The following is a 23,501-nucleotide window of genomic DNA, read 5'->3' as shown; positions in this document are numbered from 1 at the left end:
CGCACGTGCACTCACGGGGCTCCAGGGAGACGTGTGCCACTCGGGTGCGCAGGGCGTGTTGCAGGTCTCGGAGGCGAGCGGCCGCTCGGTGTAGCCGCAGTGGCCCTCCGGCAGCACCGTCGTCCAGCGTCCGCCCTGCTGGCCCACACACAACACCTGCCGCTCGCGGGTCCCGTTGCCGCAGCCGGGAAGGCACTGCACGCGGCGAGACGTCGAATGATGCCGATGGTCATTTGAACGTCAGAAAGAAGTTAATAGAGCACCAAAGGGGATAGCGCGCCCCTCAAAGGGAGCGCATCGCAGTTACCCGGGCTCAATGCTGAGTAAGCTTATTCAGGCTGCAGTTGGCAGCTCTTATGTTACGACGGCCGTGCGACGCGAGGTAGACCTCCGTAGCGGCTCGCGGAGGAAGAAGCCCTTAGAGCCAATCGTTCGCAGTAACTCTATGACGCCACCTTGAGTAGTCGAAAACACCTTGTGTCATGGCGCTCTTTGCCCATAGATGCCCTTGCGCCATAAAAATGTGTAAGCGTCAACTTTATGCTTGACTGGCTGATGCTGTGACTGCTTGCATTCTTGCTGTTCCTTGGAAAACATCTGCAGTCGTGTGCTTGTTAGCTACACTGCTCTGGTTGCGTGAGCGTTTTGAATCACGCGTATTGTGTTGTGCTTCGGAACTTCATTTTCCCCGACAGCATACCCGTGGTGTCGTTTGTAGCATTTAAGAAACCGCTACGAAGGTTTGACAACCAGCTAGACGAAAAAACCTACGCTACTCTCCTGAGAATGTTGTTTGATTTTTGATGGTTAGTTACTAGAAAAAAAAAGCCTGTGACAAGGAAGTGATAACGGCGCAATACGACGCAGTCAGTGGATGGAAGATAACAAACAACCAGCCCCACTGCGCTTTTTATGAGGCAGTGAAGAAATTCAGGGCATCATGTTTCAAGTTGCTTGTGGATTTCATCCGAAGCAAGCCGCAATGTATATAGAGTCACGAGTCTCTGACGAGTCGCACGACCAGTAAGCAATAACGGAAGACCATCTGCTTCAGGGCCGGATTTATGAGAAATTCCTAATTCCACCTTATCGTTCTTGCCATGCAAATCTATCGACCAAATGAGAGATCCTCTCCTTTCGCCTAAATCTGTTCATGGTCTCGTTGGACTGTACACGAAACAAAGGCCGTCCAACGCCGCAAAAGAACAGCAAAACATTTCTGTTCTCGCAGCCAGCTGCAAATTACAATGTCAAACTTCACCAGGCAGAGTGATGAGGAGAATAAATTTGTCAGTGGTTTGTGCCGGAAAGCAGCAGAAGTCAGGAGAGGGTGTCGCATAAAGAGAGAAGACTCACCTTTGACCAGGGCCCCACGAACCAGGTCCCTGTGCACAGCTCAACGCATGGCTGCTGGGATGAAGGCCTGTCGAGTACGTCGCACTCATCATGTCCGGGAACACAGAACACTCGTCTCTTCTGCACACCGGGCACGCACTTGACGGAGCACTGCGCAAGAGACGACGGAACCCTCCTGAGCCGCACACACTCGCTTGCTGCATTGCTGTTGTCTGAGGACCCCCGTTTGCAATACTGTATGCAATGCTAAATCTGTCACGAGACCTGTGCCGCATTACGCGTTTGCCAAAGTTGAAACGTCAGCAGATTCACAAACAGTTGGAATGACATTATGTCTAAAACTCGTGAACGTGCATTAAGTGGCAGATATCACCATTATGAAAGCCAGTCAGGTTGCGCGCGCTGCAGTTCCAAGGCCCCTCCGACAGACCTGCGATTAGGCTCCGCAAATTTTCTAATCTAATCTCTACACATAACTCTTTACCATGCCACCCCTGCCCTCGTGTTCCCTTCCTTGCAACCCATTCTGTTAGCCAAGGGACTATCGGTTATACCCTGTGCCCACTACATGTCCCACCCATTTCCTCTTGGCAATGTCTGTCCGATGCAACGATGTCTCCGTAGATAACGAAGACATTAAGTACCTTATCAAACATCATAACCCGACCACCACCACCCTATCACATCTCTCCAAGGCGTCCCAGCCTGCCATGCAGTTCGCGGTTTTGCTGCCGTTGGCCGTGCGAGCTAATGGTGCCCGTGAGTTTCAAGCGGTCTAGTTGCGCACCTCGGACCAGGCGGAGAAGAACCAGGTGCTCGAGCATGGGGGCATCTCGCACACCTCCTCGGTGCTGGGCTTCTTGGACCCTCTGCAGGCCGACTCGTCTAGGCCCGGTCCGCAGCTGACCTCCCTCTTGCGCAGACCCTTGCCGCACTCGCTGCTGCACTGCGCGCACAGGCAGGTGCAATGGGTTGAGGCAGGAAACATCGATACAGTGGAGGCAGGCAATACTGCAGTGTGATATGATTAGTGACAATACACACGGCTTCCGCCGCTTCGAGGCATCCCATCGTATCTCAGCAGGCAGAATATTCCGCACAAGATAAAACGTCACTCAAAACACTTCGCTTGGAAAGAGATCCCACAGTAATCAGGAAGGAAGCCTACTTTGACACTTCGCAAAGTTCTCACGGTAGCGTTTTCCGGAAAATGCTTAAATAGAATAAGTTCTGCGGCGCGTGCTTTTGCATTGACTAGCGGTTAACGCGGTGACAGAAATAGTGCAACTATGAAAGCGTTTTATTAGAAAATAGCAAATGTTCGGGTGTTCACGAAGTGTTTCTTCTCAGGGCTTTAGAAAACAGCTTGCATGTCTACCTGATTCAATTATTCCATATTTTTTCGTGACCTTCAACCTTTGGTTTCTCTCCGCAAGGATTCCGTAACCTGAACGGGGTTTCTTGCTGTTTCGAAAGCTACTTACCTGTAAGGTTACTGACAGTACTGGTAGCGGTGGCGGGAGCGTGGCTCACTTGACGCAAATGATGAAGGACAAATACAGCCAACACGAAATGAAATTTGGGATAAAATCGTTACATTATCGCGCCCGTCATTCATTCACAGCCGTTGCGGTGGTGTAATATTCTCCCAGAAGACAAGCATGCTCCGGCCTAATGAAAGCAGCCTGATGAAAGCAAGGAGCCCAGCGCACTCGTGCTGGCGGCAGCCGTTAGTGCTAGCCTGCGCTACCTTTCCCCAGGGGCCGGTGTGCCACGTGGTTGCGCAGGGCCCCAGTTTGCAGGGTCGCACGGAGGGCGGCTTGTCGGCATTCGTGCTCTGCTGGCACGCCGAGTCCCTCAGGGCGCCGCCCCTGAGACCCACGCAGACCACGGTGCGCCGCTGGATGCCGTCTCCGCACGAGACCGAACACGCGGACCAGTCGGAAGTCGCCTTCCAGCGCGGTTGGCCGTCCATGTCTCCAATGATGCCGCTGCGGGAGCTGAAGAAAAGAGGGAAGAAAGCAGGAAGGAAGAGTGCAGGACGAAAAGAAGAGAGCAACGAAGGAATGAAAGACAGGAAGGGAGCAAGAACGAAAAGGTGTATTAAAGGGACTATGCAAAGAATTCCAAGTCGCTGGTAAATGTTTTCTATGTTTAGAAATGATGCTAATGAGCATTCACACCAAGTATAAGTCTTCGAATCTGAGCCGGCAATTTATTATGAATTAAAAAAAAACCGTGTTTTTTAAAAAATTCGCGGGCCGATTGGCGTGCTCGTAGTGACCGATTTTGGAACTAAAATCCTGGAAGAAAGACGTCACACTACACATGACGTCGCCAGGCCACCACACGCTGTCATTCGCTAGAGCCACGGCAGCCACGACGTCACGGGCACACTTCCGGTAGCCGTGAAAATCGTCTGCTCGTGCCGCTGCGCGACCCTCTCGGGAAAGCGCGGGCCAGGGCATTGCCTTCGCGCATATGGTTTCAATTTTCCTCTGCCGCCTCCTGTCGGGAGTTCCGGAGCCACTCGCACAGCTCTTCGTGGGCACGCATAGGGCTCGATGCCCATCGCGGCTGTAAGAGCGAGCAGTCGCGCCTCGAGGTCCGGGTTTATTACTGCTAACTACAACAGACGGCAAGCAAAGAAACCCGACGCGCGCCGCAACACCGGAGAGATGCCGTCGACGCTGATGCCGGGGTGCTAGGAGCGACAACAGCAAGTTGCAAAGCGAACGTATTCAAAGGCGGGGCCCACTCCCAGACCTGTTTTATTTATTTTTGTCTGGTGCCCCGCGTGCACGAGTTGAGGGGGGAGAGGAGGAGCGTAATTTTTAATCTTCTATATCTTCGTTGTTATTGATGCTAGCTTAAAAATTCTTGCGTTGGGGTGACGAGTGATGAAATGCCTATCTCTCGTCTGCTTTACGTAATCTCAATTTATTGCATAGTCCCTTTAATAACGTTCGTATTATTCTCTGCCAATAGTACACAGGCAAGAGGGGGGACTCGGTGTAGAAGGCTCGGAATTAATTTTGACCATCCGGAGTAATTGCGTATTTGATTTATATTGTATGCGCAAACTAGGCTGCACAAGGTTGTTGGGAAAAACTGGGAAAAACGCTGCTCAAAGGCAACTTGACTTGCACAAAGTTTAGTGGCAACGGCTGCAGCAGGATCCAAAACGCATTTTCCAACAATATCTACAGAAAGGAAAAGAGCACCACAGTGTAACTTACAAAGCATTTACAGTTATAGGTCAGAATAAACAAAAACAGTGTAACTTACAAAGCATTTACAGTTATAGGTCAGAATAAACAAAAACAGTGTAACTTACAAAGCATTTACAGTTATAGGTCAGAATAAACAAAAACAGTGTAACTTACAAAGCATTTACAGTTATAGGTCAGAATAAACAAAAACAGTGTAACTTACAAAGCATTTACAGTTATAGGTCAGAATAAACAAAAATAGATATTAAAGAAGAACGAGAAAGAGCACATCAAATTCATGTGCCAGCTTGTCACATGATGAAGGTACAAGAAGAGAAGGATCGACACAGCCATGAATGCAAAAACCAGCAAAACTAAGTTTGTTTCAGAACAGGTAAGCATATCAATAACTAGCACCAAATTCGCACTATAAAAGCCCATTTAGACCGGCCTCCGGCCGATGACACTTTGCTAGGGACCGCGAGCTTTTGCTCAGCAGCAGAACGCCGCTGGCGGAAAGACACCGCAGTTGGTAGAGACGTAAGCTGTCTTCTCCACATCAAGGGTCGTAAAGCAGTTAAGCCAGCTTTCAGCACCGCTCGCAACTCGGAGCTTGATGTCTCGCTGTGTGATGTCTCGCTGACCCGCCGCGGTGGCTCAGTGGTTAGGACGCTCGGCTACTGAGCCGGAGTACCCGGGTTCGCACCCGACCACAGCGGCCGGGTTTCGACGGAGGCGAAGCGCAAAAGGCGCCAGTGTGCTGTGCGATGTTAGTGCACGTTAAAGATCTTCAGGTGGTCGAAACTATTCCGGAGCCCTCCACTACGACACCTCTTTCTTCTTTGAGCCCCATCTTCCTCTCCCTTACCGGGCGTTTGAGGTGTCCACCGAGAAGTTAGAGAGTTACCGCGCCTTTCATTTCCTGACACCGGGTGTTTGAGGTGTCCACCGAGAAGTTAGAGAGTTACCGCGCCTTTCATTTTTTTGACAACCAATCAATTCATGTTTCGCAGGTCTGAAGCGAGGTTCATTAACCATCTCTAGCTACCATAAGTAAAAATGCTTGAGTTATGGACGAGTTGGCCTCACACATCGGGAAAACAGCACAAATTCGACACACTGCAGCAATAAAATGCCGTGTACTTTCCTTCCATGCGTGTCTCAAACGTGTTTATATTGAGCAGTCTTATCTGTACGTAGATGGGCTGAGTGATTTGCTAGCCGCTTGCTTGCTGATTCTCGTAACTGGGCTACCGCATTGTTGTAATCAACGAGGATATTGCCCAATAATGTCTGGTTGTCTCTCGGGCGTCCTCAAAGCATGTAGCTCGCTTGCGTCACTTCTAAGCCTTACCTCTAGCCCCGCTTCGTGATTTCGCGCCCTTAGCCACAAGTTCCGCCAACCAAGCGGATAATGCACACTCAAGTGACACTGTGTAGACGTATAAGCGAGAGTGACCTAGCGCGAACGAGGCGCGCTCACCGGTCGGCAGGGCAGGGCTGTGTGTTGCACGGCACCGGTCGTGGAGGAGTCGGCGGCATCCTGGGCGGTGCCAGATTCAAGCAGAGGTCCTCGGGCACTGGCGCTCCGCTCGAGGCCAGCACACAGGTCGCCACCATCTGCTGAATCCCTGCAGCACGTTTTGCACCCACAACCGTCTGTCAGGAGCGCTACTTTGCACCTCGCTGCTTCGCATTTTTGTTCAGCATGTTCGGCCTTGTCTGCACCTCGAAATTCAAAAAAGTCCTCGAAAAGTCGTGGAAGTCCTCTGTTGCGTTCATTTCAAAGCGTTATTTTCTGTGGCTCGCGTCATGTCAGAGTTAGTTTTGTGGAGTTTCGAAATTAAGCTGCGCAGTACGAGGAAAGAGCGCAATATTCACATGATGCCACACGATCACGTAGGTAGGTTGACCACAGTACTGTTTTTCGAAGAAGAAAATAATCGCCATAGCCAAAAGCACGGATCACATGAAAATTTTTGGGTCCGCTTTAACACGCCCTTATGCAGTGACCCGTTCATTATATCTCTCACAAATCACAGCGTTACGCCAAGTATTTTCCAAAAATTGCAAGACCCTGGCGGTCGGCTTATAAAGTCTTGGTTTCAGAAACACTATTGTGACCAAGCAGAGAGTCAACAAGTATCTCACGTGTAGCCTCGGGTCTGAAAAACTGCTATTTCCATAAAATGTGCGTTTCACACTACCACGTTATCCAGAGCGCTCATTCGCCAATTCTAGAACCCAGTAACGAGTGAAACCACGTCTTCCCCAGCCACCCCGATAAACGATGCAGTCGCTTCTAGGATTGTCCCTGAACAATACTATTTATCCTAATCCTTGTCTGTTGTGGTTACTTAACTTTAAAATTCTAATCTGTTTTTTTTTTCACCCGGCTAAGGAAGTGGTGGCATTCGGGCGGGGCTGCAGTCAGGCTTAAAGTGTGTGAAACATCGGGGAGGAGGACTCTACATTTATCGTGACCAGTTAAGCGGTACGGTGATACAGCGTTAGTTACTTTTGCTTTACATTACACTAGCTGGGCTTCAAGCACTTGCCAAAAGTCAAGAGTTCTGAACTCTTTTAGTTCCAACTCACACTGAAATGAGCGATGTGACAGTGAAATAAAATACAGTTTATAGCTTTTTTAAACTGATAACATTAGAGTTCGCCTCGCTGTCTTGCTTTTCTTTTTCAAAATTAGCACCGTCTTTAAGTATAGTTGAAGAAGAAAAAGCGCCAGTTCATTCTATTCGGCGCGTAATTAATATATCAATTTGGTACAATGAACTTGTGACTCATAAGGGCAAAATAGCTTGGCGCATGGGTCTTCAGCGGTCACCTGTGGCGCAGGTCTTGCTGCAAGTGAGCGCCACCTGCCAGCGGTAGGGCCCCGTCTCGAGGACGGCTCGGGAGCGCAGGAACTGGCCACCCTGCGGAGGGCCGTCCGCCGGCGGCGCGGCGCCCTTGTTGGCCACGCGGCTGCTGACGCTGTAGCGGAACTTGACGCCCGGGTTGGGACTGCGGAACACCAGCTGCACGGACGCAGAAATCAGAGCTGTGGCACGGTTGGGGCCAAGTGAGCCGATAATGGATGATGGCGTTTAGATGCTCAAAGGCTGCGGCGTCCGTTTCTGCTGTCAGCATTTGAACCTACTGGTGGCAGAGACTGCGGGCTGCGACCACTGCTCCAGGAAGTGGACTAACAGACCCTCGATAGCTGCACCCACCTGCCTCATGCTGGTCTCTGCGACGGCGGCTGTCTACGAGTGCAGCGCCTGAAGTTGCTTCCGGTGACGGCTCGAGCTCGTACTTCTCAGTTCTCGTGGAGGCCAGTGAAATTAAAAGCAGGCTAGCTCTGCACGAGCGTATCCAAGACCCGCTCGCACGCACGGATATTCTTCTGAATCACCAGCAAACTACATTTCGCAGTTCAGCCTAGCTAAGGTTTATGGTTTATGGGGATTTAACGTCCCAAAGCGACTCAGGCCATGAGAGACGCCGTAGTGAAGGGCTCCGGAAATTTCGACCACCTGGGGTTCTTTAACGTGCACTGACATCGCACATCACACGGGTGTCTAGAATTTCGCCTCCATCGAAATTCGACCGCCGCGGCCGGGATCGAACCCACGTCTTTCGGGTCAGCAGGCGAGAGCCATAACCAACTGATCCACCGCGGCGACTACAGCCTAGCTAAGAAAGTATTGATTTAAACCGTGAAGGCAACGTAAAAACATGGCTGTTGTGTGATCGGCATAAATTAAAGAGCTGTGCAAATGTTTCATTATTCGCGAACCCTCCTTGTGTTAAAGCAGACATGGAGTTCGTGACAATATTCTCCCCGGTTCATTATTATTTTCCTTTTTTTTTCGCATTAGTGTACAGACTGCAAGTGACAACAGAAACGATAATTAACAAGCAGTTCCACTTGCTGGGGTCTCAAATTCGGGGTTGGTCAACGGGCAGAAGATTGAATCCAGGAAAAAAAATAGCTGCAAGATACGACCCTCGCTGTTCCTATGCACATGTCGGCGTCGGACGTTCAATGCTGATGTATTACGTTACATACTGTTGACAGATCAGCACGCCACACAGGCAATCGGGCATCAGACGTCCGACATTACAAACATTACACGTGAGACATGAGTGGCAGCTAGGACGCTGTACTCGACTGCGTACCATGAGGTGGACTACCCTGGCGAGGGGTCCCCTGGCCTCCAGGGTCTGGGCGCCGGTGGACCTGTGGACGCGGTAGAAGAAACGGGTGCCGGCGCCCGCGTACACGCCAGCGGGGGTCCCACGCGCTGGCGTTGCCGTTCAGGATGAAGCGGCCGCTCTCCGCATCCCTCACGGCTGCGCGCACCGAAAACGAACGAATGAATGAATGAATCAATCAATCAATCAATCAATCAATCAATCAATCAATCAATCAATCAATCAATCAATCAATCAATCAATCAATCAATCAATCAATCAATCAAATATTTTTATTATTAGTTTCGCAACCAGGTATAAAAAGACAGATACCTAATGAGAGGCACGTATTTATGGCTAATATATACTGTTTTAGAAGACGCTAAATTCTATGGTCTCAGTACTGCCGGATTTTTTTTTTTGCATTCGCTACGAACCTGTGGAACTCTTGAACAACCACGTGTACTTACAAGGCATTTCCCTTCCGCGCTTGAGTGGAGATAACATCCGGAAAACCGAAGGCACATGGTGAGAGTGCGGAGTGCTACTTGATATCATGTAACCTCAGGGAAGTTGCAGATGTTCCGATAAGTCCTCACTTACTCTCATGGTGCCCTATTAAACAGGGAGATTTTTGGGCTCGCGTCACTGGTGCCCATACTGACAGAAGAGGGGGAGCTCTCACCGAGCCGGTTTCCTTCGGCCGTCGCCACTAGGCTGGCGGCGCCCCTGGGGATGGCCGCGATCACCTCGTAGTCCTTGGACAGGTTGCGCAACGTCAGCAGGCCCGAGACGGTGTGGCACGTGCTGTTGTCGCCACCGCACACGCCGCACAGGTCGGCGCTACGCCGCGACCCTACCACGCCGTCGCAGCCCACACCCTGCAGGGGGCGACACAGGCGACCATCGTCACTGCCACTGCGAGCCGCAATGCGATTTGATGATGATTATAGATTTTTATGGCGCAAGGGCAGCTATGGCCAAAGAGCGTCATGTCACAAGGTATTTTTTCTTTTTCTCAAGGTGGGGTCAGAGACCCATTTCCCAAGCATTTCACCCTAAATAAGCCGAGCACCAGACCACAATGCGATTTGAATAGCTCGACTTCATTCGTCTACTGTCCATTCCGTTTAAATTTTTTTCTTGCTCATACTTTTATCTTATATTGGCTTAAGCCCGTTGTTTCAACTGGCGGTGTGGGCAGCCCCCCCCCCCCCCCCCCCCCCCCCCGCGCGCGCGCACACACACACACACACACACACACACACACACACACACACACACACACACACACACACACACACACACACACACACACACACACACACACACACACACACACACACACACACACACACACACACACACACACTATTTTTCATTATTTTCTTTCTGCCCAAACTAATCTCTGCTTTTGTATGCTGTTCCCATCAGGCAAAGTTTATGAAAAGAAGCATTTTGAAGAAAGAGCCTCACTTTCCGCAAAGCATTTTTGTTTCGGAATCACGTTAAACATTTGCACACCTTCAGCATTCAAAAAACTTGTAGACGGGCTAGATGGTTTGCGTTTTAAGGAAGCATTATAGCGCATACAATAGACAATAGACATACAGTTTGCCTATTGTATGCGTTATAATGCTTCCTGCAATATTCATACGACCCGACAAAAACAAAACCGCTGCCACACGTCAATAGCCTAATTAATTAGACGAGGGTTCAAACATAAGTTCGATTCGTGAGGCTAGTTTTATCCAGCGTGTCAGTCCGTAACAATAGCCAAGAAGACGATAGCCCGATCGCGGCAGCGAACGGGACTAAGGCGTCTACCTTTCACTGGGGTTGCTTAGGTAAGAGAACATTCGTGAATTTAGGACTGTACTCTTCAGGTGCCCTCTGTTCATAAAACATCAACATTTCACTGGAAATGTAGATTCTGAAGTTTCCGAACGCACTTTATTCGCTGAAAATCGCGCACGAAAGAAATTGTTCGCAATAATATTTGTTTTCTTCTAAATCTAGATGTTAAGTTTCCCGGTTTGCAATCAAATAACGTCACGTGGCCATATTTCGTAACAGCGTTTTTCTCATTTACTTCTTTTTTTTTTCACGTCCCATCCGGCACACCCATATATGCTGAGAGCCGAAATGATGATTCGGAAAGAGTCGTAACAACATTCGAAAGAAATCTCGAGATCACCCGGAAATAAGTGGCGTAATACTTTTCGGGACGCGTACGGTTCGCGTACAAAGCGAGACCCGCACGCTGGCAGCCTTGAAGGACGCAGCGCGCAGATAAAGCCTCGCATTCAGCGCACAGCGAAGAAACGAGTTAGGGTAATTAGGTCATAAGTGTTCGTAACGAGCCTTGGCAGCGTCCGCTGTCGTACCTATATGCTCACCCAGCGTCACGCTTATTGGCAGCCTCGCGTTTTTCAAATTAACTCCGCACGCGCCCGCCACCAGAGCAGATGCCCCCTCCCCGCGAGACGCAAAGCGCGCTTCGCTTGACACATGGGGTGTTGTCCAACGCCTCGAAATAACTGAAACCGCAGACGAAAGGCTTCAAAGTGCCTGCCGGAAGAGTCACTGCCTCGAAAAGGGGAAGGGGAAAGATGAGGGGAGAAGGATCGAACCATGCATGCAGCGGAAGGCTCACTCACCAGGCAGCTCCCAGTGATGCAGACGCGGTCGTCCAAATCCGTCGAACAAGGGGTGCCGTCTCTGACCAGCTTGGCCAGGGTGGCGTAGAAGCGATGGCCCACCGGCTGACAATGCAGCTGGCAGTCGGCCGGAGCTGCGTGAGCAATCGCCTCAGCAACGACATTGTTCATGTTTCTCATTTGGCGCGCGCGACATTCCCTCGGCTCGGGTTGGCACAAGGGCGCGCGCTTGTTGGGCGCTGCGCGCACGCGTGTATAGTTAATGGGCTCGCTTGTCTTGGCACGCGCAGACTATTGGGCGTGCCCTAAGCGGGACCAGCTCGCGCTGCGCATCGTCTCGGCTAGTTGACGAGGCGCGTGCCCTTGTGCGCTATGCGGGCTGCTATGTCGCGTCGTGGGTGACGCGTCCGTAAACAACGCCGGGGGCAGCACTGAGCCGGGCCGCGTATCAAAGCGTGTTATGAGCGGAGAGGCACGCGAGCGGAGAAACATGCAAATTTGGCGCGCGGAGTGATGGAGATTCCGTTCGTGTTTAGAGCAGAGATGGGGCTGACCCATATGTCTGGCTCGTGTGTGAGCTAAGTGGTGTCTCTGTCGTTCGGGCTGGGCCACAGGGCGGAAGGATGATTCATTTCGGTCGGAAGACTCGTGAGGGTACACCATTATTAAATCTGACTTTCTTTAGAGAAGAGCCTGCACGCAAAGCGCCCATAGTCGGCGTGTATTTGCGTTATCTCACTTTATCTGCGGCAAGCAGCGGTCATAAAAGACTCTCTTCGTAACTGAATAAAAGGTACATCTGCTGCCTTATACATTGTGCGCACAATATTCCTTCCTCATTTGGAATCACGCACGGAGGTGTAGTACTTTGCATTTTGTTTACTTTGTTATACTAGTTGTGATACTACAGTCACTTTGCATACTGGTATTTTATTTTATTTATGCACAATACAGATCATGCTGTATTGCACTGTATTGTATAGTATTGCATTTTATTGTATTGTATTGTGCTCTTTAAGGTGAAACCCTTCGTATACTTTACTCTATTGTATAGTTGCCCAGAAAGATTGAATCCTACAGCGTAGCCGGATTCTTGTGGACGGCTCGATCGCCATGAGCCTTCTGTTTCTCCTTCGTTTAAGCGGATGAAATTCACAAAACTCTCATTGGAATGGGAAAAAAAAGGCGGAGGGGGCGGGGAGGCGGGGGTCTAAATCACATTTTCCGCGGCTTTCTCTTGGCGGATTTCTCCCCTTGACTGGACTGTGCGCTTGAAAACAACCTAGACGCACGCCACATCAGTGCAGGCAACCTACCAGCCATAGTCACCGCATTTCCCTGCTCGCTTGACTCATACATTCACGACAAAGAGTGGAATAATCGGCCGCCAGTGTTGGCTCCAGTTTGCAGCACAAGTTGTAAAAGGGAGACCTGAGCAACTCGAATGAATCATCCCCTTGAGTGGTTAAGCGCACGGACGAAGCATCCATATCCGAGCCACACACATACACACACACGCAAGAACGCGAACCAATCCGCGCGCAGAGAACCGAAAGAAAGCCAGTGGCGCGCTGCCAAGATGGCCCCCAGCCCGCCGCTCTCATGCTGATAAGAGAGAGTCGTCGACCGGCACCAGTGCTCGCACCCCCTTCTGACCGATAGAGGACGCCACGCAACGAATAAATGAGCAAAAGGGGGCTACCAAAGCAATTTACGATTCCTCGAACGCGCACCCCGCGAGATGGGGCTAGGGTTGCGAGACCGAGCGAAAGGCCGCACTGCCTCCTCTGCTGTAGTCGCTGCGGCTTCATTGTCCCTCCGTGGCGCTCTGCTCGAGTGCTTCTGAAACTCTTCTGCGCGACCGCGAATCGCGCACTTCCGCGCCGGGAGGCGTCTTCTGCCGACTCGAGCTTAAGTGACGGCTACTAGCGCACTTGACGACCGCGCTTTGAATATGCTGCGCTCGCTTGCCGGGACTCCAAGACTACACAAGAGAATAGGAGGACGCCATTCTCATGCATCACTCAATAAAGCGTTCTCAGTACCATTCATGCTATCGCACTTCCTGGTGCGTAGCCATCTTTTGCGGTGGCCTGTATACGTGGCGGTGGTATAGTCTGCGCTATGTACAGGCGAACCTGATCTCGCATTATTCCGGTGTTTGCTGTGCATGTCATGGTTCCCTTGTGCAGCTGATCAACACGATGTGTTTATGAAGTGGCCGAAAGGCGAAGCAAGAGTTAGCAGAAGATGGGATATCATCTCAGTTTATAACGTTGCCGAATTTACTCGAACAGCGACAACACCGAAGCAGCACAGCGAACTAACGTGATCATTGCTGTCAAACTGTAAGCTGCCAGCTGCGTACAACCGCGCTGTCGTGGCGAAGCCAGCAGAGTGGACTCACCCTTGAGGAACATTTTCCACGCGTACTTCTTGCCTCCGAAACTCATGTTGTCGAAGGTAGAGCACTGCTCTTGTCTCGGGTCGGTTTCGTTCGAGCTGCACGGCTACAAGGGCGTGAAAGGAGAGGATTAATGCCGGACAGGGCAGTTCTAGCAAACTGGGATGATTAAGAAAAAGGAAACATCGTAATATCAATAAAAAAAGACAGTAGGAGGAAGAGGGAGCAGACGCATTAGAAGAACGAGCAGATGGCATAGCAATAGCACGAGGTAGTACGGGTTCCAAGAGAATGCGAGCTTGGCAGCGCAAAAAACTAAATATAAATAACACTGTTAGTGGGCACTGCTCATTATCGCCAACAACAGTCTAGAAAAATGCTGCACCACCTCTCAATTATTCACTGCTAAATGCAGGCTCTATATGCCTTCATTACTGCTTCAATGTGTATTTTTCGCTCTTTTGTAAACCGGAAATCATGGTTGCAAGGATCTCAGTTCCTTAAAAACTAACAAATGTGCGCGTGAAAGGACATTGGTCGGAATGGGGTGTTGGTTAGAGGGTGGGCTGCGCACGTCCACGCTTCGGGACTATGTTATTTGAGTGCGGCTCCTTGGTAAGCCTGCCAATGAGTTATTTTTATGTCTTTCCAGTCTTATATAGTCAGGAAAGCTCTCCGCTCCAAGCAAGCATCACAACGCGTTATTCCCGCATCAGTGAGAAACCTGACGATGATTGTGCGTACCTGAAGCCCGCAGACGCGATAGCGCTTAGCGGGACCACGGCATCGACCGGCCTTCTTGCTGTTGCGCACTCGTCGATGCCTGCAAACAGACAACAAGGGGCGAGGGAGGAAGTGCTGTAACGTCTTAATTTAAGAATTCCGAGCTCCTTGCAAGCCTGTTCTCGGAGCAAGGCAGCCTAGTAGGAGGCGATATTTCGCTGAATGGGTTCAAAATCTATGCAAAAAAAGATAGGCAAGAAAAAGTCACATAATAGGACACAGGCAAAGAAACACTGTCATCAAACTAGCGAATGATACTTTCTCAGACCTGGTCGGCTCTGCGTAGCTGTACTACTCACTAAGCAACGAACAAATGAGCAGAAACCGAAGAGTTAGCAAAATTTCCCTCTTTTGCTTGAACAGGTGACCTGCCCAACTATTCGCGGTATTTCCCTGCCTCGGCTCTACCCATTAACGCTGAAACCCCTGAATTATGCTTTTTTTTTGTGCCCTGCTTCGTACCAGCCCGATCCCTACGGCGCCAGTTTAAGCTCTACACTGTATAATACCGCCAGTAAAATTACAACGTATACGCTCGCTACCTAAACCAAACAATTCATAGAGAGCTACCGTAAACGCCTTCAGTATCTTTTTTTATCGTTGCCCCTCTTCACCTCCTTCCTTACGGTCCAGGTGCCCACCCACTGCATTTATTTTTATTTATTTATTTACAGTACCCCTAAGGGCCCTCGTGCGAGGGTATTACATAGGGGGGGGGGGGGGGGCGATACAAGCATAAAAATATGGCACAGGCATTAGAAACAAAATACACGTAATAATTAATTAAAAACTAGTAATGTACACAAATAACAACAACAAACAACGCAGAAGAAAATACTCAGTAAATGCACATAATACAACAAAAATACTATTAGTGAGCCTTTCCATATGACTGTTATGCTGAATCAAGTGCGCATCAAGTGTGAAGTAGTCTGAATTAAGTGCAAAGCGTGACCAGAGCGGATACGCGACGCTGCTATCTCCGAGTTAAACGCCTGTACGCAGCGCGGTGTGAACGTGCACAGTGGTGCAGCATAAAGACGTACGCCTGAGCCTGCGGCGCAACGAATCTGACTACGGATCAGAAGGTTCCATGTTCGAATCCCGGTAGCCTCTTTTTTATTTAACGGCAGCCTGCAAAGGGTGGTAAGGTATAGTGCGGGACATCCGATGCGACACTCGGTCCAGGAAAGTCTCAGCTACAGCTCTCGCTGCACAAAACCACGGAAACGCGACAGCTGCGGGCACATACGAGCCTAGCGCTGCCGAAAGCGTTTCAAGCGCCTGCTGCCGGCAGCCGCGCTCAGTGCTATACCCCAGCACGAATACCAGTCACGGGCCCTAATTGCCAGCGGGGAATCGAGGCCGTGACTCGCGGCTTTCCAACCTATGCGCGCGGGTCGTCGACACTCCCGAGTCCCTGCAGGCAGGCCGGAGGGGGCGGCGGGAAGGAAGCGAGGAGGCTGGCGGCATCGGGCGCGCCCCTTGATGAAGAAGGATGCCCGTGAACCGCGCTCCACGAGCAGCCGCCAAAGGGGGCAACCCTTTGGACACACTCGACCCGCTCGCCCGGCTGCGATCGTGCGGAACCGGCACTTCTTTTCGCTCTTTAAACGTGCCCGGCGCGCCCCTGTAAACGCCGGCCGCTTTTCTAGACGTTAGCGATGCGGTTAAGAGTAGTTTTCCGGCGTCATAGAGCAAGTGAGGCTGTAGGGGGCTGCCCCGAGGCAGCAGCTAAACGTGCTTACTCCTCGCCAAAGGCGACACAGACGGCGGAAGTCCCCTGAAAGAACGAAGTCGGCGCCGTACAACTCGCTCCTTTGCATTCACAATCACGCGCTGACTTAATTCCGCGCGGCCTTGAGTAAAGCGAATCACGAGCGTCGTATGATGAACATAAGTTGTGCTGGCTTAGCGAGAACCTTCAGCGCTTGAACGCGCCCTACTGTTTTGAAGCACCGCGCCAAGAGAAATCACATGCATGCCTTTACTTTCTGAAAATAATATATGCATGTATAAACACACACACGGAGTGTCCCAGCTAAATAGAACCATGTTTTAAAATAAGACGTAGTGTTCGTTCTAGACAACTGAAACCAACTTAGTGCTGTTGGGAGTCGTGTGGCTTAGCGGGAAGTATTTTTTGCAATGTTAGTTAACCAGTTATGACTAGATAGATAGATAAAGAGGAGGAGGGACAGGCAGGGATGTTAACCAGAAAGGGGTTCCGGTTGGCTACCCTGCACTGGGGAAGAGGAATTAGGGGACTAAAAGGAGGAAGAGAGAAGGGGAAAAAGGCATAACACACACACACACTAAGTAGATAATATTTTAAATACCTCCTTGAGGAAAAATGCTTGGCTTTGGTTTTATGGGGTTTAGCATCCACAAGCGACTCAGGATACGAGGGATGCCGTAGTGGAGGACTCCGGATAATTTCGACCACCTGATGATCTTTAACGTGCACTGACATCGCACAGTACATGGTCCTCTAGCATTTAACCTCCATCCAAACGCGACCGCCCCGGCCGGTATCGAACCTGCGTCTTTCGGGTCAGCAGCCGAGCACCATAACCACTGAGCCACAGCGGTGACTGAACCAAAATGTGTCAATTTGAAAGCTGTAGACAGCCTTGAAAAAAGCTAGATGATATGTTACGCTATGCTAGTTTCGGTTTTGTCAACCGAACGCTGGCTGTGACGTGTGGTTGTTCTTTAGGCCACGTGAGGCACAGAAAAACAGGCACTGTAACTGCTGGTACGTCGTTTGTTGTCATTCCAACACTTGAAGCAGACTGGTTAAAGTGTTGTAGTGAAAACTACGGCTCGGCGTTTATATGGGAGTTTTTTTCGTGTTTCCCGTGACATAAGACACAGCCATCGTTCGCTTGATAAAAGCGAAACAGCATGCGAGAAGAAATTAAATTGCAAATTATTTAGTGGTGGTAGGCGAATACCAAGCGGGGATACATCTATTCTGAAGAAAAGACACAACTAAAATTAGGTGTCTATAGTCCTTCAAAAACTTAATTACATCTGTCTGGGGCGCACGATATATTGCTTGAAAGTTATGCTTGAAGTCCACTGTTGTTAATGCTCTACGGGCATGCTATTTTTGCCGCAGGTGAGCTGCCAGATAAAATGAAAATTTTCGCTGATGACAACGTAATTTGTTGTTTTTAGCTCACGCATAGCATCAGATCAAGACTACCCTCCGCCTCATTTCAACAAAAATCACTCCTCGCCACAAATTAATGACAAAAACGCTCGTTAACGCACGTAACATAAAAAAAAGCCGCTCACAATGTGTCACAATGACGTGTCACATGACACTCCGTCCGGACGGTTTAAATATATCTGATATTGCACCAAACGCCCAACACACAGCTAAAGAACTGAAACTGATTGATGTAGCATGTTTACGCGTTCAATCCTAAGTACACGCAGACACAAGAATTCAAAACGAAAATATGAACAAATTCCACGAGTATGTGTGCACACTGCCTGCTTTGAATGCGTGCGTACTTACTGCGCGATAGAAGTATTTGAATCATCCGGTTCAGAACTTCAGTAAATGAGAAGACAGATTTTTTTGCTCAAATCGTTGTTCTTAGTAACGCAAGAGCAGCTAAGTATCGATAACCTCGGAAGTGCATGAGAAAGTGGCTCGAAAATGATGTCTTCAAAGTTCGGACAAACGCAATGAGGCCAGGCTGCCTATTTTAACCCATACTTATCGTAGTAGTATCGTAATGTGCTGATGCGCACCATTATCTGTGTGTCCCCATTCTTAAATGCGGCATAATTCGCAAATTTACGATACGAAGACAGCCGATGTCCAAAATTTCGAGTTCTCTCTAAGCGTATTTGCAGGAGTGTTCGATTTAGTTATCAGTCTGTGTTTTTCAAATACGTAATAGCCTCATTCATTATTTGTTTCTTTTCTTCCGGGGACCTTCTTTGAGCGTTAACAGTACAAATAAGTATATAAACGTCCACAGAACAGCAAGCGGAAGGCGTCGGTGGCGCCATCTTGGTGGGAAATCTGAAGGCTGAGGCAGAGATCACTGCTCCTAACTCTTAGGTGTGATGTGCTATTCGGCATGAAACGCCATATCCGATATTGATGCAAAGTTACCGCCCTGCAATGGAAAGTTCTGACAAGCGAAAGGTCTTGCGTCATTATAAAAGGCCGTTTAAACAGTGTGACTTGCGCTGTGGGACAGAGAGGTTTTTTTTTTTTTAGGGGTAAGGGACAGTATCCGCTCACCGCGGTGGTCTTTCGAGGCAGCGCCGCGTCTGGTAGGCCAGACCACTCCCGCACGACCTCGAGCACGGGGACCAGGGACTCCAGCTGGTCCAACTGCGGCTGAGGGGCGCGCCTGCTGTTTCTGCCATGGATAAAGACTGCGCACTGCTGCCGCCCTGGGTGCCGATGCTGCGCCGACGCAGTTGTGAGGCCCTCGATGCGGCTGAATCCTGTTGGGACGGACACACGCCCAAGTGACCGCGAGGAAGGCGAGCTCTACATTAAAAAAAAAAAAAGGAATGAGGTATTCCAAGCAAGAGTTCGAGATCCTCATTCCCGCTCAAACTGCACGCTCTCAACAAGCAAGTCGCAGGAAGAGAGCTCACTCAACGCAGTCCTCGGCAAAGGGTACAGTTGTAGAGCCTCCTGAAAAACCGTCGTGTGTGTAACAAAATTTGACCCATTTCGGAAAATGACCTTGGTGTCTTTCACGTAAAGCAAGCTTTTTCGAACCGAAGGCAGTCTTTGTGCGCCTGTTGCTTTCTTTCTTTCTTTCTTTCTTTCTTTCTTTCTTTCTTTCTTTCTTTCTTTCTTTCTTTCTTTCTTTCTTTCTTTCTTTCTTTCTTTCTTTCTTTCTTTCTTTCTTTCTTTCTTTCTTTCTTTCTTTCGTTCGTTCGTTCGTTCTTTCTTTCTTTCTTTCCTTCTTTCCTTCCTTCTTTCTTTCTCTCTCTATCCTTCTTTCCATCCTCCCTCTTTTCCTTCTTCCTTCCTTCCTTTCTTTCCTTCTTACTTTCTTTTTAGTGGGCAGCGTGCCTGGAACAGCAAGCTACCTCAAGCTCTCCTGGTTGTCGTATATGCTCAAAAACTCTCTCCTCTTCTTGCTCAATATTCCGTCGAACCCGACCACTTCTGAGGCACTGTGAAAAAGGCACCGCTGATTTTTTTCTTCTTTTTTTTTTTTGCAAAGCAAGTCAGTCCGGGATCAAGTGATGTAGTATTCTCCTTTTTACATCGCTAGACCCAGCTCAGCGTACGTGTTAACAAATATTTCAACTCCATTTCCGGCACAGCTCATAGTTTTCTAACCTCTCATGTGATTTCCATTCACGCGCTCCAACATGACTTACCTGCACGTATTATACACGTGCAGGTAAGGGATATTACATACGCGCACAGCTTACATGCACGTATATAATACCCCACGGCCGGTGTGCCACATTTTCCCGTCTTTTTCCAGCACGTTCCCTTAATTCCACGGCTTCGGTGCTTCGTATAATCAGTAATTTGGCCTCTTCCATACAAGTCAGTTATTAAGCACGTCCCCGTGTCGAAGCGTACCTTTAGTTTGCCCCAGGTTCTCTTAAGCATTATGCTCTAAATCTTTGTCCAGTGTGCACTTGAAGTACCATCCGTAGACGTCTGCTTACTGACTACAAGAGATTGTTGCCTCGCGGCGTGTGATTACGAAACAGAAAGCAAACAAGAAAAAAAATCACTCACACACACACAAATTGCACATTTCACTACAACGATCAAAATACGTGACGCGCGGCGATTATTACGGCGTCCGTAATCCGCTAGACCCGAGTGCCGCTTCGGGGGCACGACGCTATAATGCGAGCGGCTCGCGTGAGCGCGGAACCTTTTGGCCGCCGCCGCTGTGTCTGCTGCTGCGACGGACGGCGGCGTGTTCCAACCCTTCGCACTCCCCTCCGCACCGTACTTTCTTGCCGGCGGCGCGCGTGCCTCCTGGGCGCAACGTTTGCAGAGGAACAGCCCGTCTCGTCGCGTATGCAAACGGCCATCGTTCTCTGCTGGGGCGAAGGCCTTTGTGCCCGTGTCTCTGTATACATAATGCACGACGTGAGCCGACGCCGCGCCGGCTGCTGCTGCCACTGAGGGGGACGTATACCGCTGCCTGTGTGTGTGTGCCCGCCACTGCAGATTCGCCCCCGGGAAGCGACCCGCGCACCATCCGCAGTCGCCGAATGGGAAGAAAGAAGATTAAACAGCCACTAAGGCAGGGGGCGAGAGGGGGGGACGCACCATTGCTTCGACCACGCCTGTATGCATCGCCCTCCACTAAAATGAACCGAACAGCGAATGTGATTGCTCGCATGGCGACAGCTTGATGGCCCATGAGTCCAGATGCACAGAGCTCTTCGTATATGTGGAGATCGGTTGGTCTCAAAGGGGCACCTGTGTACTGGCCAGCTTAGAAAAGCCACCGAAGTGATCGCCTCTTACAAGACGCTGGTCAGTCACAAATCCCGACCTTTAGCGCGAAGAAACTCTGTGAATCGAAGTCTTGAGACCTAGGAGCACCCATGTGCAGTCCAGGGACAAGGAAATTGATTTTAGTTCGCAAGATATCGGTTCGGCTTGGTCAGTAGAGAGGTTTAGAATAGGGAGCGCATCTATCGGTTCAAGGGATAGAAATATAGTGGGGTGCTATCGTGCGCATGCGCCCCGGTGTTCCCCTAACCGATAGGGTCCCCCTATTCTAAAACTCGCTATAGTCTGATACAACTCAAGAACACCATGTTGCATCTATGCTGCAGAAGCCATAATTTTACCCCAAAAAGCCTATTTTTGAAAATTTTTGAAAGTGTTCGTTGAAACACCCGGTATATTCAGGGCAACTAGCCATCGATGACTCGGATGCTTCCCTTCAAACTTTTCGTATACAACCGCCACTTCGAAATGCGACCATGGTAGCAGAGCTTTAAAACAGTATGAACTGTTTCACAGGGACAATGGCGAAATTATCAGCCATTGTTACTTCAGGAATGCGTCCCAAGTGAAACGCATAACGCGCGCTGAAGTGACCCAGCAGCACACATTCACATCACCAGCATGTGCTGCAAACATAACCCAGCATTTTGAGGGCACGATCATTCGTCATCAAGTGCAATACCCTATTAGAGTAAAGTAAATACGCTACAGCAAACTGGCCCGATCAAATTGCTCCATTTGTTTCGGTGACAGGTGTATTACTTTCGCCATGCGTCGTTACTGTCACGCCTGGACGGCTTGCATCATAAACTTCCGCAAGCCGAGCGAAAGGCTTCTTCTCTGTTCTCGAGTCGCTCTGTCTCTGGGTGGGGGTGTCGCTATGCTCCGGGACACCGCCGGCCCATTCACCACGAAGACATGCGGAAATTAACGGCTTTTCTGCTGGCACAGGGAACGGCCTTGTGGCGAAAGAAACTAGCTCGAACTTGACCACTGCGAGCGCAGCCGATCACGACGAGTGAGTGCGCAATTAAAAAATGGAAAGGCTTCAAAGGGAGAGAGAGAAGCAGTGGGAAGAACAAGGTTAAAGAGCCTGATCTTGAGAGCGTAGCGAGGGCGGCCTCACGAGTCCTACTTGAATTACAAGGCGCATCGTTGACAGAGGGACGAGAAAGCTGAGCTCTTCATCGTTCCGCCCGAGCGCCACACGCCACGGGCGGCGCGCAGGGGGAGAGGGAGAGTGCGCAGCCGCTTTTTGCAGGACGTCATCCGTCTTCATCCTGTCTTGGTGTTTTTGGCGCTCCCCTTTTTGAGGCTCTTCCCGGTGTGCGAGCGGAGTCAGTTGTGAGGAGCACCAGAGATCCTCCTTCCGCTCTGGTCAGCGGTTACTTAGCACGTGGAGAAACCTCCTCGCGATGCTTTATTCGTTTGCTTGTTTTTTGTTCTTCCGTGACCTTCAAGCGCCCCTGAACGACTGAAACGCATCCAGAGAAAGCCTAGCGGTGATTGCGGTTGTCATTAATGTGGCGTAGCTCTAATACTTGAGAGCGAGTTTCAAGGGCCTGCGGCAACTCGTCGCTGCTATACAGACATACAGTCGTGAGCAATATGAAAGGGAACAATGTCTGAGCATTCATTTATTGATTACTACATAATTATACGTGTCAAGCGCAGCCTTTTCTAGTTACTTACTAGTTTTCCATTTGAAGTGTAACATTCAATAGCAATTCCCGAATTTGCGGGAGAAATAACCGGATAATTTGCAATCGTGTGTAAAGTATTTGTTCCCTGTCATATTGCTCACGACTGCACTCAAGAGACATCTGCTAGGCACCCGCCTTCAGAACGATGTTAAGGCGTCTTCAGCGTTGATGTCTTCTGTAGCCCCCCCCCCCCCCCCCCCCCCCCCCCCCCCCCGCAGATGCTTTTAGTTCTGCGACAGCCTGATAGAAGATAGTTCCGGCCATCAACTTCCTCAGCGTTTTCTTCATTATCTAATTTTTCACTATCTTAGTTTTCTCCACTATCTTCCTCTTCACTCTCTTTATTTTTTCTTCTACAAGATGCCTCCTCCTCACTGGACAGCCAACGCGTATGAAGAGCATAAAGGATATAATATAAAGCCGGAGCCGGCCGCGTAAAGGCGGCGAGGGGTTGGGGGACTTCGGTGAGCGCCTGCGGCTGCCAGAAAGAGACCGGCGCACTTCGCTCATTCGATTGAGGACGTCCGGTGGCGCTGCCTCCTTCCACGTGGAGAGGGCAACACGCTCGAGCAATGGGCGTCGTTTAGGGGACTCCCCATGCGACGGAAGATGCGCTCGCCTTGCTTCGATCCCGCTGCCTTCGCGCAGCCAGGCAGTTCCACGTGGTCGATAGTCGATGGAGCAGACAGAAGGAAGAGACAGTGC

General features: G+C 50.0%; 1 protein-coding gene across 1 annotated transcript in view; it reads right to left on the bottom strand.

Moving 5' to 3' along the window:
* Positions 1-23,501, bottom strand: part of LOC144125582 (ADAMTS-like protein 4) — a 54,356-nt gene that overhangs the window by 6,493 nt on the left and 24,362 nt on the right. Inside the window, 13 exon segments of the mRNA XM_077659074.1 lie at positions 16-195; positions 1,357-1,506; positions 2,144-2,302; positions 3,107-3,356; positions 6,052-6,199; positions 7,411-7,603; positions 8,748-8,861; positions 8,863-8,921; positions 9,448-9,643; positions 11,423-11,556; positions 13,830-13,932; positions 14,571-14,649; positions 18,880-19,088. Of these exon segments, the coding sequence (XP_077515200.1) occupies positions 16-195; positions 1,357-1,506; positions 2,144-2,302; positions 3,107-3,356; positions 6,052-6,199; positions 7,411-7,603; positions 8,748-8,861; positions 8,863-8,921; positions 9,448-9,643; positions 11,423-11,556; positions 13,830-13,932; positions 14,571-14,649; positions 18,880-19,088 (1,974 nt within the window).

Source organism: Amblyomma americanum, chromosome 3, assembly GCF_052857255.1.
Source record: "Amblyomma americanum isolate KBUSLIRL-KWMA chromosome 3, ASM5285725v1, whole genome shotgun sequence".
NCBI classification, from domain to species: Eukaryota; Metazoa; Arthropoda; class Arachnida; order Ixodida; family Ixodidae; genus Amblyomma; species Amblyomma americanum.
The sequence above is the reverse complement of the archived record's forward strand: the minus strand, read 5'-3'. Positions and strand labels throughout refer to the sequence as shown.